Source organism: Lepidochelys kempii, chromosome 3 (genome assembly GCF_965140265.1).
Source record: "Lepidochelys kempii isolate rLepKem1 chromosome 3, rLepKem1.hap2, whole genome shotgun sequence".
In the NCBI taxonomy this organism is placed as follows: domain Eukaryota; kingdom Metazoa; phylum Chordata; order Testudines; family Cheloniidae; genus Lepidochelys; species Lepidochelys kempii.
Genome location: NC_133258.1, coordinates 191,461,317 through 191,477,470, shown reverse-complemented (window position 1 = coordinate 191,477,470; position 16,154 = coordinate 191,461,317). Strand labels below are relative to the sequence as shown.

Below are 16,154 nucleotides of genomic sequence, written 5' to 3'. Positions count from 1 at the left end.
TAACTTTTTACAGGAGTTCTGAGCTGCATTCCTGATCTGTTCCCAGCAAAAGCATCACACAGACAGACAGACCCTTTGTTTCGCCCCCCTCCAGCTTTGAAAGTATCTTGTCTCCTCATTGGTCATTTTGATCAGGTGCCAGTGAGGTTATCTTAGCTTCTTAACCCTTTACTGGTGAAAGCGTTTTGCCTCTGACCAGGAGGGATTTTATAGCACTGTGGACAGAAAGGTGGTTACCCTTCCCTTTATATTTATGACACGCCCCCCCCAAATCACAGATAGGGTGAAACACTGGCTGTGATTTCTTCCTGGAGCTCTAGGAGAAAACAGAGTTAATAAGACATATGCACCTCTAAATATACTACCAAGTGTATAAAGAACAACAATATTTTCCACATCTCAAGGACGATTTTAACCAGTTGATTCTGGGAAACTTTCACGGGAGAGTGCATCAGTCACTTTGTTAGAAGCTCCTGAGATGTGTTGGATGTCGAAATCAAAATCTCGGAGAGCTAAACTCCACCAAATAAGTTTTTTGTTATTTCCCATGGTGGTATGAAGCCACTGTAGCGCAGCATGGTCGGTTTGCAGGTGGAAACGTCGTCCCCAAACGTATTGGTGTAGCTTTTCCAGAGCATAGACAATGGCGTAACATTCTTTTTCACTGACTGACCAATGGCTTTCCCCCTCAGACAGCTTCTTGCTGAGAAACATGACATGATGGAACTCTTGATTTGGTCCTTCCTGCATTAAGACTGCTCCTATACCATGCTTGGACGTATCTGTGGTTACTAGGAACTGTTTGTCAAAGTCTGGGGCCCTTAGTACAGGGTCAGACATGAGTGTCGCTTTGAGCTGGTTAAAGGCCTTCTGACACTTTCCGGTCCACTGAACGGCATTTGGCTGTTTCTTTTTGGTAGGTCTGTCAGTGGGGTGGCGATTTGGCTGTATTGCTGTACAAATTGCCTGTAATATCCAGCCAAGCCTAAGAAGGATTGAACCTGTTTCTTTGACTTTGGGACATGCCACTTTTGGATAGCATCCACTTTGGCCTGTAGGGGGTTGATAGTTCCTTGACCCACCTGGTGTCCAAGGTAAGTCACTCTGTTTAGGCCTATTTGACACTTCTTAGCCTTAACAGTTAGTCCTGCCTCCCTTATGCGCTCAAAGACGTTTTGTAGATGTTCCAGGTGTTCTGCCCAGGAATCCGAAAATATGGCCATATCGTCAAGGTAGGTGACTGCATATTCTCCTAATCCCACTAGGAGACATCTACTAGTCTTTGGAAGGTGGCGGATGCATTCTGCAGCCCAAAAGGGAGCATATTTAATTCATACAGCCCGACATGTGTGGTGAAGGCTGACCTTTCCTTGGCGGATTCATCTAGCGGAACCTGCCAGTACCCCTTGGTTAAGTCCAAGGTAGAGATGAACTGGGCCTGTCCCAGTTTCTCCAATAGTTCATCTTTGCATGGCATTGCATAGTTGTCGGGTGAGTTACAGCATTTATCTTACGGTAGTCCACGCAAAAACATATCTCCCATCTGGTTTGGGAACTAGAACCACTGGAGATGCCCATGCACTGCCAGAGGGGCAGATTACACCCATCTGTAGCATACCCTGCATCTCCCGTTCTATAGCAGTTATAGCTTGAGGAGACACCCGATAAGGTTGGACTTTAATTGGGTGAGCATTACCTGTGTCAATGGAGTGGTATGCCAGTTCAGTAAGTCCTGGGGTGGCTGAGAATATTGGCGCGTAGCTAGTGCACAGCTCCTTGAGCTGCTGTCGCTGCATACGCCCAAGGGTCATGGAGAGGCTCACCTCTTCCATGCCACCATCAGTTTTCCCTTCGTAGTAGACACCTTCAGGCCACTCAGCGTTGTCTCCTCCCTGGGCTGTAAACTGACAAACTTTTAATTCTCTGGAATAAAAGGGCTTTAGAGAATTAATATGGTACACCTTAGGCTTTTGGTTGGAGGTGGGGAATGCTATGAGATAATTAACAGCTCCCAGGCACTCTTGGACCGTGAATGGCCCTTCCCACAGTGCTTCCATTTTATGGGCCTGGAGCGCCTTTAAGACCATGACCTGGTCCCCTACTTTGAAGGAACGGTCTCTGGCATGTTTATCATACCAGGCTTTTTGCTCTCTTTGAGCATCTTGTAGGTTTTCTTTAGCAAGGGCTAAAGAGGTTCGGAGGGTGTTTTGTAGGTTGGTTACAGAGTCCAGAATGTTAGTTCCTGGAGAAGGTGTAAACCCCTCCCACTGCTGCTTCACCAACTGTAATGGCCCCTTAACCTTGCAGCCATGTACAAGTTCAAATGGTGAAAACCCTAAACTGGGATGTGGTACAGCTCTGCAGGCAAAGAGCAACTGCTGCAACACTAGGTCCCAATCATTGGAGTGCTCATTTACGAATTTACGTATCATGGCCCCCAAAGTTCCATTAAACTTCTCCACCAGGCCATTTGTTTGATGATGGTAAGAGGTGGAAACTAAGTGATTCACCCCATGAGCTTCCCAAAGGATTTCCATAGTTCTTGCCAGGAAATTAGTTCCTGCATCGGGGAGGATGTCAGAGGGCCAACCTACCCTGGCAAAAATGTCTGTTAGTGCCTGGCACACACTTTTAGCCCTGGTGTTGCTTAGAGCTACTGCTTCCGGCCATCGGGTGGCAAAATCTATGAAAGTCAGTATGAATTGCTTTCCTCTGAGTGTCTTTTTTGGAAAAGGACCCAGAATATCCACAGCTACTCGCTGAAATGGAACCTCAATGACGGGGAGTGGCTGGAGAGGGGCTTTGACCTGGTCTTGGGGTTTTCCCACTCTTTGGCACACCTCACAAGACCGGACATAGGTAGAAACATCCTTGCCCATTCCCTCCCAGTGGAACGACTTTCCCAAAAGGTCTTTGGTTCTGTTCACCCCAGCATGGCCACTAGGATGATTGTGAGCTAAGCTTAATAGCTTTACCCGGTACTTAGTTGGAACTACCAACTGTCTCTGAGGATGCCAGTCTTCCTGGTGTCCACCAGAAAGAGTTTCCTTGTATAAAAGTCCTCTTTCTACAACAAACCTGGATCGACTAGAAGAGCTGAGAGGTGGTGGATTGCTCCGTGCCGCCGTCCAAGCTCTCTGGAGGCTTTTATATGCTTCATGTTCGGTCTGGAACTGTTCCCTTGATGCTGGAGACATCAGTTCCTTACTGGATTGTGGACCTAGGCTTGGTCCCTCTGGAAGTGATGCAGGTGATGGGGCTGTTTCCGTTGATGGTGAACCGCTCTCTGCTGGTGCACTATGTTGGGGTTCAGGCTCTGGCTGAGCCTCTTGTGTAGGGTTATCTGCTGCTGCTGGTGTAGGTTCGGTGGGGCCCTCTGGTGTTGGGGTTGCAAACACTGGATTCAGTGCTGGCACTGGTTCTGGTGCTGGTTGTTCCGCCGGTTCCGGTTCTGGGACTGGCTCTGTCTGGGTCTCTGGGACTGGATCCACTGCTGCTGCTGCTGACGTTGGCATGGGGTCCGGTTCCATCACCTCTGACCGGGTCCTGGTAGAAGTTTCCAGAATAGAGCTAGGTGTGACAGCTTGCTTAGCCTGGCTGCGGGTGACCATTCCCACCCTCTTCGCCCGCTTCACATGATTGGCCAAGTCTTCCCCCAACAGCATGGGGATGGGATAATCATCATAGACTGCAAAAGTCCACATTCCTAACCAGCCCTTGTACCGGACAGGCAACTTGGCTGTAGGCAAGTCAAAAGCGTTTGACTTGAAGGATTGAATCGTCACTTGGATCTCTGGCCACATCGATTAAATTGGGGTTCACTAAGGAAGCATGGATAGCTGACACTTGTGCTCCAGTGTCCCTCCACGCAGTGACCTTCTTCCCACCCACACTCACAGTTTCCCTCCGCTCCGAGGGTATCTGGGAGGTATCTGGGCCTGAGGACCTCTGGTGTGATTCTGGTGCAATGAACTGTAATCTGTTGGGGTTCTTGGGGTTCGAGCTTTACATGCCCCAGCTCGTTACATTTAAAACATCGTCCAGCTGACGGGTCATTGGGGCAAGGTGGGTTGCTGGAGAATGGTGTGGCGGGACGATAAGGTGTCTGGAGGGTTCCTTGTGGGGTAGTTGGGGCCTTGGGCTGCCCCGGTAGTAGAGTTTGGTCTGAGGTTGTCCTTTCTGGTATCCGCTCCAACTGCGACCAGTTTTTTTTTTCTGCCACCTCCACCCATTTGCTCCAATCTCCCCCGCCTTGATTACAGTTTTGGGCTTCCCATCTAGGATGTATCTTTCTATTTCCTCAGGAACACCCTCTAAAAACTGCTCCATTTGCATTAGGAAGGGCAAATCTTCTGGAGATTTAAGACTTGCTCCTGATATCCAGGCATCCCAATGTTTCACAAATGTGGTAGGCATGTCGGGTAAATGACATGTCTGGTTTCCACCTTAGGGCTCTGAACCGCCAACGGGAATGCTTGGGTGTTAGCCCCATTCCGACTCTCACCTGGGTTTTAAACAGTTCATACTTGTTCATGTGTTCCTTAGGCATTTCAGCCGCCACCTCAGCTAAGGGTCCACTGAGCTGCAGCCTCAGCTCTACCATGTACTGGTCTGTAGAGATGCTGTATCCAAGGCAGGCTCTTTTGAAGTTTTCTAAGAAGGCCTCGGTATCATCGCCTGCCTTGTAGGTGGGGAACTTTCTGGGATGGGAAGTGATACCTGGAGAAGGATTGCTAGGGTTTGTTGGTATATTCTGCTGAGCCTTTGCCTTCTCCATCTCCAGTGCATGCTTCCTCTCTTTTTCCTTCTCCTCCAGTTCTTTTTCCCTTGCCTCCATAGCTCTCCTGTGGACAGCCTCTTTGATTTTTTCTGCCTCTTTTGCAGCCTCCATTTCTTTGTCCTTTGCCTCCCTAGCTCTCCTGTGGGCAGCCTCTAGGGCTTTTTCTGCCTCTTTTTCTGCCTCCATTCTGGTTAACTGCAGTTTGTGTTTTGCCTTGGTTTCTGTCATCATAGCCTCTCTGTTTTTAACTAACTTTACACCAGAGAGTTAGAAAGAAAACCACAAAAAAACTGGCTTCTAAAATTTTGCTGTGCTGTAATGTGATACCTATGTTCTCTGATAGCTATTCTCAGCCTACAGAAAAATCCTTTAAAAAAAAAAAACTAAATCCTTTGTCTCCAGGCAAATAGACAGATAACCCCTCTAGCTGCTCTTAGCTTTAAAAGAAACCTCTTCAGGTCTGTGAAAAACTTATGAATTTCCCTGCAGAAGGTTAACTACCCTGCCTTTAGGTCGAGAAAACTCCAGCTCAAAAAAGAAAGATCCCTTTGTTATGCCTGCTGCTCTGTCCCCCCAGGCAGAGACATAGAATTTACAGCTGCAATCCTCTTTTACAAAACCTTTTAAAATCCTGCTGCTTCTGGTTCAAAATGATCTCAAAATGATCTAAAAAAATCTCAAAATGATCTAAAAATGATCTCAAAATGATTCCACCGCTTTGCCACCATGTCAAGGTTCCTTCCCCACTATGAACTCTAGGGTACAGATGTGGGGACCTGCATGAAAGACCCCCGAAGCTTATTCTTACCAGCTTAGGTTAAAAACTTCCTCAAGGTACAAACTTTGCCTTGTCCTTGAACCCTATGCTGCCACCATCAAGCGTGTTAAACAAAGAACAGGGAAAGAGCCCACTTGGAGACGTTGTCCCACAAAATATCCCTCCAAGCCCTACACCCCCTTTCCTGGGGAAGGCTTGATAAAAATCCTCACCAATTTGTGCAGGTGAACACAGACCCAAACCCTTGGATTTTAAGAACAATGGAAAAACAATCAGGTTCTTAAAAGAAAAATTTTAATTAAAGAAAAGGTAAAAGAATCACCTCTGTAAAATCAGGAAGGTAAATACCTTACAGGGTAATCAGAGTCAAAACATAGAGAATCCCTCTAGGCAAAACCTTAAGTTACAAAAAGAAACAAAAACAGGAATATACATTCCATCCAGCACAGCTATTTTACCAGCCATTAAACAAAAGGAACTCTAACGCGTTTCTAGCTAGATTACTTACTAACTTTTTACAGGAGTTCTGAGCTGCATTCCTGATCTGTTTCCGGCAAAAGCATCACACAGACAGACAGACCCTTTGCCCCCCACCCCACTCCAGCTTTGAAAGTATCTTGTCTCCTCATTGGTCATTTTGATCAGGTGCCAGTGAGGTTATCTTAGCTTCCTAACCCTTTACTGGTGAAAGGGTTTTGCCTCTGGCTAAGAGGGATTTTATAGCACTGTGGACAGAAAGGTGGTTACCCTTCCCTTTATATTTATGACAGTAACTCTGACCAACAAGTACTTCAGAAGTACTTAATATGTTTCACAAACTAATATCCGGCAGAGGGGGAAGGAACATGGAGAATATAAAGTGTTAATATTTATAGGGCCGTATAGTTGGAATAAGCTGTCTCTAACTATTTATTTATATTACAGTAGGACTTAAAGGCCCCAGCTTAGAAATAGCCCCATTATATTGGGCACTATATAGTAGAGTTGGACAAAAAAATTTGGTCAAAACTTTTCTGGGGTGAAAAATGCACATTTGGCAACCCAAAACATTTTGCAAATTCATGTCAGTTTTGCTGAATGGTTCATGTTAAAAAAAAACCAACCCAAAAAAACTGAAATGTTTTGTCTCAACATTTTTGAAATTCAACATTTTGATTTTTTGGTTTGCAACAATCTTTTGTTTCAAAATGTCCTTCAAATCTATTTAATTTGTTTGAAAGTGCTGAAAAAGACTCAAAATCAAAATGGAATTTCTTTTGGTCAAACACAAAATTTATTTCAACCTAAAATGATTTTTTTACTTTTCAAGCCACCAAATTTTTTGAAGCTTTTCATTTTTGGTTTGACGTGAAATGAATCTCCCCCATCCACTTTTCTGGAAGTGCCAGCAAATTGAAAAAGCTAATATTTTCACAGGTCCTCTCTATAATACACATAGCAAGAGACCCTGAAGCGCTCACCTTCTGAATAGGGAAAGAAAGAGTAGGAAGGGAAATAGAGAGGTGACTTGATCAGCATCAAGCAGTAGGTTAGGGACAGAACTGGGAGCAGAACCCAAGTCCTCCTAATTCCCTGGCAAGTGCCCTACACACTGGGCCACACAGCACCGCAGACACCATCCCTCTGGGCCTTAGTGCAGGGGTGTAACATGGGTAGGCCATGACCCTCCCAATCAACACCCAGGCCCACCCAAATATGAGCTTGTGTGACACCCCCCCACATACACCCTTTCCTGTAAGAGCAGCAGCAGATTGCTCCAGGGGCTGGGCAAAGAGACAGAAAGCCTCTGACCCTGGGAGCATCTCCCTCTCCCCCAGCTGTTCCAACTCAGTCAGTAACTGCTCCTGCCACTACCCAATGGGGAGGGAAGAGGCACACAACTTGGGAAACACAGATTCCCTGCAAGAGCCTGTATCGGTGGAACCGTACACCCTGGGAGGCAGCAGTCAGAGCCAGGCAGCTGCAACTATGTGACAGAGAGAAGCAGAGGCTGCTGCTTCTGTGGTGTGGGGTACAGACCATGACACAAGAGGTGATGGGGAATGGGTAGCTGGGATAGGAAAAGGGGCCCAGGAAGCTGGAGCCAAAAAGGGGCCCAGCCAAGCTATCTGGTCATTGCTCATCTACCATAAGCTGGGGCCCTCCCAAATTCCTATTCCTCACTATGCCATGGTTTCAGAGACCACTGTCTATTAGAATTAAGGTGACAGAGATTTTTTTGCTGTCTTAAATAGCATGAGTTAGAAGAGGTATCTGCATTTACAAGCAAAGCAGCTGTGGTGAATGTAATACTCTGAGCATGAACACCTCTCCCTGAGTCTTTGAAAAATCTAATGACATTTTGCACATGCAGCTGCCTGATAACAAAAGCCCCCTGGTTCCTGTTTTTTAAAAGTTCTCCACTTCCTGTTACACAAATCACTTAAATTGTTCACAGAGAAATATTTTCTTTATGTAAAAATATTTCACTTTGCAGTTCCTTCTTGCATGCATTGAAGTCATTTACTTTATCATTGACTGCAAGTGGAGCAAAATTGGACCCTTATAGTCCATTCTTTGAAAAGCTAGCCATGTACGACTCTTACACCAGCTAAGGATCTGCTCCTAAATATTACCAAATGCCACCCATCCACAACACTGGGTGGGAGAAATTGATGGGGCCAGTGGTGAAAGGGGGACTGTCCCAGCGGCAAGGGAGGGACAAACTCACCAAAGCACAATACATAGCTCCTCCCCCTGGGAGTCTCTGGCACCCATTGGCCAGTTGGGAGACAGGGGTGCTCATTGGCCAGCATTCCCCAGTTCCCAGAAGAGGTCACATGGAGCCTATTTGACTCTGTTACAGCAGGGAAAGGGTTACTCACTGCCTCCTACCTGCATCTCATGGGTGGGTAGGCTCCATGTCAGGGGCTGCAGCTCCTGTCCCAGCCCTGGAGCAGAGGGAGCCCAGCTGAGGGGGGAGGGGAGGTGGAGAGGATTAAGCAATGAGGAAAGGGGTTGAGGGAGAACAGTGAGCCAGGGGTGGGGCCTTGAGGAAAGAGGCAGAGCAGGTGCAGGACCTCGAGGGAAGAGGCGGGGCCTTTGGGGGTAGAGGCAGAGCAGGGGCCAGGATGTACTCAGTTTTCGTGGGACTGGAGATCAGTCGAAGACCAATGTGCCTGCCGAAGGCGCAGGAGGAGAGTCCCAGGTCGAGAGGAGCAGCTGGGCAGGAGCTGGGACCTCAGCAGGGATAGTTCATTTTGCAGATAGTGGTGAGTCAAAAGAGTGTGTCCTTCCTGGTTAGGATCCAGAACCCCTCCTATAGGAGGTGGAAGGGATGGATTTGTGGTCTGAGGTTGAAAATAGTGAGGGTCCAAGCCTCAGAGGTGGACAGAGATGATGAGGAGTGGGTGAGTGGCCCTCGGCCTGCGCCTCACACCCATAATCTGCCAAGAGCCCTTCAGACATCCTCAGGATGCAGCAGTGGAGTTTGTCAGCAGCCTTCAGGCACTGAAGGAAGGAATTGCCAATCTCAGTGCAGTGGGGCAAAACGGTGACTCAGGTCCCTCCTCCCTCAGACATCCAGCCCAGGGATGTGGGCTGACCTGGCAAAATCATTGGCATTGGTGGCCCATAGGTTGGCAGCCTGCCTGATGAGAGCGGGGTAGGGGGTAGGACTGTCACAGGTTTGGGGGGACTGGTACCCCACAAAGGAATATGGAGCAATTAGAAAGGGACCCCCCCCTGTTTCCAGGTGGCATCATTCCTCATGCACAAAGTTAGGAGACATGACAGCTGATGATCCTTGAGCTTATGTGAGATCCACTGTCCACTTCTCCAGGTAAGATACAGGTGTTATGGAACTTTTATTGGACTACCCTAAGAAAACAGACGCTGCTTACTTATGGAATGCATTTTCAGCTGGTTTTCAAATCCCTTACGAAGGCAGGAGGTGACACTGCTAGGCAGAGAACTTGAAGTCCATTAAAGGTTTTGAGGCTATAGTAAGGGCAAAGCTCACCTTGGAGGTAGCAGCAGGGAGAGTGGTAGGCCTCTTCTGATTCATTCCAGTGCCAGATTTGCGCATATCTCCCCTGGATGTGACACCAAAGAAGGCGAAGAGGGAATACAGGCTGCTCCATCAGCTGTCCTACCCCTGAGGCTCATCGGTAAATGACCATATTGTCCCTAGGGTGACCAGATGTCCTGATTTTATAGGGACGGTCCCAATATTTGGGGCTTTTTCTTATATAGGTGCCAATTACCCCACACACCCTGTCCTGATTTTTCACACTTACTTTCTGGTCACCCTAATTGATTCCCTGCTGTGTTCAGTGAGATATTCATCATTTGATGGCGGGAGTAGCCTGAGGTTAGGGACTGTGGTCATGGGGCACCATGGCAAACTGTGGGAACTTTACATGTGTTTTCAGGTTTTTCCTCAAATTCCTTTCCTGACAGATTCCCCGCTGCTCATAGGATCCCAGCCTCCATATTGCTCCCTTTAAAATAACATGAAGGCTGTGGGTGAGACATGATGATGGAGGAAGGAGAACAATACAAAATTGCTATGAAGCATAAATTCAAACCTAGGTATCATGACTTCTTCAGTTAGCAGTCAGAAAATTATATACAGTTATCACCTACACAAACATTTCAGGCATGCCTTCGTCTTTCTGGAGTAGCAAACACTTTAAATACCATAACTCGGCTGATCAGAGTGATAGAAGAGGTTCCCAGTAGAACACACTAGATAAAAAAATCAGTGTGAAAACTGCAATATCTAATCTTCAGACGATAGCAACACAGCAGCTTCTGTGCTGAAAACCACATAGTTTAGTGGTGAGACAGACACTGAAACTATCAGCAGAGCCTTATGATTTCCTAATACCTGAAGTGACAGCTGACTGAGCTCTATTACCTGTTAAACCAGTCATCTGTGTAGCGGGGATATGGGTAGGGATCGTTACTGCTGAAGTCGTAGCTGGCTTTGGCATTCTGGAAAACACAAATATTTTAATGAGTCAGCATGAAAACAGGTCAACAAAGCAAAACAGAATGCAGAATGAGGCAACTTGTAAAATGTTAATAAACTCCCCTTTTTCTATTTTATCCATCGGAATGTCGTCTAATATACCTGGTACGCTGGACATAACACACCTCAGCTATTATTAGTTACCACATGAAATGTCTGAGATGAACTTTCCTCAAAATAGTATGTAAGCAGCATGGGCTGGTGCTTGGTACTATTCCTATGTAAGCAGAGTCAGGATGAGCTCCACCCTGACATCTGGTGGTGAGTTGTGTCAAGTTGTGGAAAAGAACTTCAGGGGCTGATCTCATTTGCAGAGGCACACCCACCCTGCCTAGCATGAGCCCATAGCTGCCCAAATGGTCACTTTGGCTGCTGTGGGAGCCCCAGTGTCTCTGTTATTGGGACAGGAAGAATAAATTGTTATTATCCTGATTATGTGAATCAAGGACAGTGGAACTGTCCTTGGCCTTTTGTTATGATGGAGGGACTCGCCAGCAATGCAGTAGCGCTTACTAGGCAGGGGACATGGGTTCCAAAACACAGTGAATTAAGAGAGGCTGGGGACAGGTATTAGTACGTGGTGGTGTGGGTCTTTTGTGAGGGCTTGAAACATCAACTGCATCTCTCTATTTCCCTCCCTGTGGAATATCAGAGCTAATTTTGGGTCTATTAGGAGTCTAGCTACAGGTACTGAGCTGAATTCGTTTTGGGCTTATGGTGTACCAGCACTGAGGCTCCCACTACTACAAGCTGAAAGAGCTAAAATTACTGAGCACTGTGTTAAGTAGTGGGGAGCCTGAAGATATATTGCTGGGCAGTGAGTGGGGTGGAGCAGTTTGTGGGATGGCGGGTGGGGTGGAGCGGCTTGCGGGACAGCTGGTGTGGTAGAGTGGAGCGGAGCGAAGCCCTATGGAGCGGCGGGGCAGTCCACTTTGGATCACGTAAGGTGCCCCTTACCTCTTACACACACACACTTACTTACTTTCACCCAGACTGGGGAGTAACACTCTGCAGATGAACTTTTGAACTCCGGGGCTAGGCTTTTGGGTTGTTGGACTTTTGGGACTTTCGGTGATCTTTGGGTTGCTGGACTCGGGATGTTTTGGTTGTTGGACTCAAGAACCAGAGGGAAAGGATATGGCCCAATCTGCTGGGGTGGCTCTTTGCTCATGGTTTGGTTGGTGAACCCTAATTGTGGTGTTTTCCCAATTTAATGCTCATGTCGTTTACCTCATGTTATTAAAGATTTTCTGCTACACTGAGACTCTGTGCCTGCGAGAGGGGAAGTATTGCCTCTTTGAGGCGCCCAGGGGTGTGTGTAAGATTTTCCCAGGTCACTGGGTGAGGGCTCGAGCCAGTTTTGCATTTGCTTTGTTGAGAGGGAACCCCTGTGTACTGAACCTGGCTCTTGCTGCTATCAACTCAGCCTAGCAGAAGGGTTACACCTACTTCAGTCTCTGGGTCACCATGGGCAAGTCATGCCATGTCTTTGTGCCTCAGTTCCCCCCAAATGGGGACAAGGACATTTACCCACCTTTTACAGTGCTTTGAGATATTTGTATTACAACTGTTGGGCATTATTATTATTGTTGTTTGTATTAGAGTGGTGCCCAGAAGCCCCACCTGAGAGGGAGAGCTCATTGTGCTAAGCAGTGTACAAAAAGTAAGAGTAAGAGACAGTAAGAGACAGACCCAAGTCTGAAGAATTTACATCTAAATAGACAAGGAAGACAAAAGGTGGGAGGGGAAACAGAGGTCTAGATCGGTAAAGTGCTCAAAGTCACACAGCACATCAGTGGCAGAACCAGGAAATGTCCATAAGGGGAGTTTTTCTTTAAGAGGAGAGGTAGATTCAAGCTAAAAATTCAACCTAATTTTTACATAAGAAGATAAGAATGGCCACACTGGGTCTAGCCCAGTATCCTGTCTTCTGACAGTGGCCAAAGCCAGGTGCCTCAGAGGGAATGAACAGAACAGGTAATCATCAAATGATCCATCCACTGTTGTCCATTCCCAGCTTCTGGCAAACAGAGGCTAAGGACACCATCCCTGCCCATCCTGGCTAATAGCCATTGATGGACCTATCCTTCATGAATTTATCTAGTTCTTTTTTGAACCCTGTTATAGTCTTGGTCTTCACAAAATGCTCTGGCAAGGAGTTCCACAGGTTGACTGTGCGTTGTGTGAAGAAATACTTCCTTTTATTTGGTTTAAACCTGTTTCCTATTAATTTCATTTTGTGACCCCTAATTCTTGTGTTATGAAAAGGAGTAAATAACACTTCTTTATTTACTTTCTCCACACCAGTCATGATTTTATAGACCTATCATAACCCCCCTTAGTCATCTCTTTTCCAAGCTGAAAAGTCCCAGTCTTATTAATCTCTCCTCAGATGGCACCCGTTCCATACGCCTAATCATTTTTGTTGCCCTTTTCTGAACCTTTTCCAATTTCAATACATCTTTTTTTAGATGGGGTGACTGCATCTACATGCAGTATTCAAGATGTGGGCGTACCATGGATTTATATAGAGGCAATATGATATTTTCTGTCCTATTATCTATCTTTCTTAATGATTCCCAACATTTTGTTCGCTTTTTGAACTGCCGCTGCACGTTGAGTGGATGTTTTCAGAGAACTATCCACAATGACTCCAAAATCTCTTTCTTGAGTTGTGGCGGCTAATTTAGACCCCATCATTTTATATGTATAGTTGGGATTATGCTTTCCACTGTGCATTACTTTGCATTTATCATTGAATTTCATCTGCCATTTTGTTACCCACTCACCCAGGAGGTTTGTGAGATCCTTTTGTAGCTCTTCACAGTCTGCTTGGGACTTTACTATCTTCAGTAGTTTTGTAACCTCTGAAAATTTTGCCACCTCACTGTTTGCCACTTTTTCTAGATCATTTATGAATATGTTGAATAGCACTGGTCCCCGTACAAACCCCTGAGGGACACCACTATTTACCTCTCTCCATTCTGAAAGCTGACCATTTATTCCTACCCTTTGTTTCCTATCTTTTAACCAGTTACCAATCCATGAGAGGACCTTCCCTCTTATCCCATGACCACTTACTTTGCTTAAGAGCCTTTGGTGAGGGACCTTGTCAAAGGCTTTCTGAAAATCTAAGTACACTATATCCACTGCATCTCCCTTGTCCACATGCTTGTTGACCCCCTCAAAGAATTCTAATAGATTGGTGAGGCATGATTTGCCCTTACAAAAACCATGTTGACACTTCCCCAACAAATTATGTTCATCTATGTGTCTGACAATTTTGTTCTTTACTATAGTTTCAACCAGTTTGCCCGGTACTGAAGTCAAGCTTACAGAGCTGTAATTGCCGGGATCACCTCCAGAGCCCTTTTTAAAATTGGCATCACATTATCTATCCTCCTGTCACTGGGTACAGAAGCGGATTTACACAATACACTGCAATTTCACATTTGAGTTCCTTCAGAACTCTTGGGTGAATACCATCTGGTCCTGGTGACTTATTACCATTTAGTTTATCAATTTTTTTCCAAAACCTCCTCTAATGACACCTCAATCTGGGACAGTTCCTCAGATTTGTCACCCCAAAAGAATGGCTCAGGTGTGGGAATTTCCCTCACATCCTCAGCTGGGAAGACAATGCAAAGAATTCATTTAGTGTCTCTGCAATGGCCTTATCATCCTTGAGTGCTCCTTTAGCATCTCGATCGTCCAGTGGCCCCACTAGTTGTTTAGCAGGCTTCCTGCCTCTGATGTACTTAAACAATTTTTTGCTATTACATTTTGAGTCTTTGGCTAGCTGTTCTTCAAATTCTTTTTTGCCCTTCCTAATTATATTTTTACAGCTCATTTGCCAGAGTTTATGCTCCTTTCTATTTTCCTCACTAGGATTTAACTTCCATTTTTTAAAGGATGCCTTTTTGTCTCTCACTGCTTCTTTTACTTTGTTGTTTAGCCACGGTGGCACTTTTTTGGTTCTCTATGTTTTTTTATTTAATTGTGAAAGACGCTTTTCATGACTGTGAGAACTACATGGGCTACTGCCAGCAATTTTGCACCAAAAGCCAGACCATAGGAATTCAAAACAGTACATAGGTGAAGTGTCTAAATGACAGAGAGAAAATGTATTGCCAGTTCAAACATCCCATCTTAAAGTATCAGGATGAAATCCTGGCTCTGTTGAAGTCAGTGGGAGCTTTGCCATTGACCCTCCCTGGTGCTGTATAACACACCGAAGAGAAGTGAATGAGTCAACAGAAAAAGATCAAGTCCTTTCATGTATTAACACGTACTGTGTCCACTTATAGTAAGACCAGCTGGACAACTATCTGGGCATGGTAAAGTCAGAATGAAAATCCTGCCTCTGTGGGTAATTTAATTAGGAGCTGAAGTACACCAATTTCTAGGTTTGTTTCCTCTAGAGAGAAATGTACTTGAATGAGGAATTAAAGAAGTTTCTAATGCTATTGCCATGGATTATGCATGGCATGGATTTTAGGCAAACTGGAAGTAACTAATTTTAATTCAAATCTCATTCTCCTAGCCAGTAATGTGAGCATGTTCACACTCAAAACCTAATTTGATGAGTTCTGGGCTTTGCCTGTTCATTTGGTGCAGTATTTCTGACCTTTTTCCCATAAAATTCTCACTTTAGTGAAAATTACAATTTCAATCTTGGTATGGGTAGATTCAATTGAATCCCCACCTGCTAAACCCAAAGGAAATTACAAGTGGCTAATTTGTCAGGAAGGAATTAGACATGCAGACACCCTGTGTACGCTCATCAGCTGCTCTTGGTGTTGTTATCAGACAGTTTGTCCAAAGAAAAAGGATGGAAGGTCCTTCAAGATATATAAATATATCACCATATATTCAAAGTAAGGATGGGCAAATTGCTTCAGAAAACAATCCAACCCACCCTACAGACTGTAGCTCTCCTGTATGTTCAATTAAACAAAGCATCAATTTCAGAAAAAAATTCCTTTTAAGAAAAGACACCTTTCAAAATTCCCTCTCTCTGATCTACCTAATTTTGGGCTACCCACTAGAGTACTGCATTCACGGAAGCAGAGTATTTTTTTCTAAGAAACAGTCAGTACAGTCCAGAAAGAGCCGAATTAGGAAGACTAAGAAAATAACTGCAGATTCATTTATTTCCCTCTTCCTTTTCTTCAGGCCCTTTCTTGAAGACAGCAAGCCTTCTGCAGCCTTTAAAAAAGAAAATCTTTCGGACACTGTACAAAGTACTTTATATTAGAGCTGGTCAGAAAATGGGATTTATTTTCATGGGATACTTTGACTTTTTGATAAAAACTCAAATCAAAATATTTTGTCAAAAAAGCTATGCTGCTTCAGAGCCTCACGGGAGCTGCAGTTTGCATGCTTTTCGGTTTCAGCTAAGTACTTCAGTTTTCAGCCAAGAACTGAAAACTTCCTTTTAGTGGAGTACAGTTTTTTCATTAAAAAACAAGTCAGAGAAAGCAGACACTTTCCCCCTAAAAGTTCATTTAATCAAAAACCCAATCTTCCTGTCAAAAAACTGTTTTGGCAGAAAATATTTGATGAGCCCAACTTGATATTAT

General features: G+C 45.2%; 1 protein-coding gene across 4 annotated transcripts in view; it reads right to left on the bottom strand.

Moving 5' to 3' along the window:
• Positions 1–16,154, bottom strand: part of PCSK2 (proprotein convertase subtilisin/kexin type 2) — a 202,780-nt gene that overhangs the window by 49,656 nt on the left and 136,970 nt on the right. For all 4 annotated transcript variants that reach the window (XM_073339427.1, XM_073339426.1, XM_073339428.1 and 1 more), the window contains exon 6: positions 10,459–10,535. In XM_073339427.1, coding sequence (XP_073195528.1) covers positions 10,459–10,535 — 77 coding nt within the window. The remainder of the gene's footprint in view (positions 1–10,458; positions 10,536–16,154) is intronic.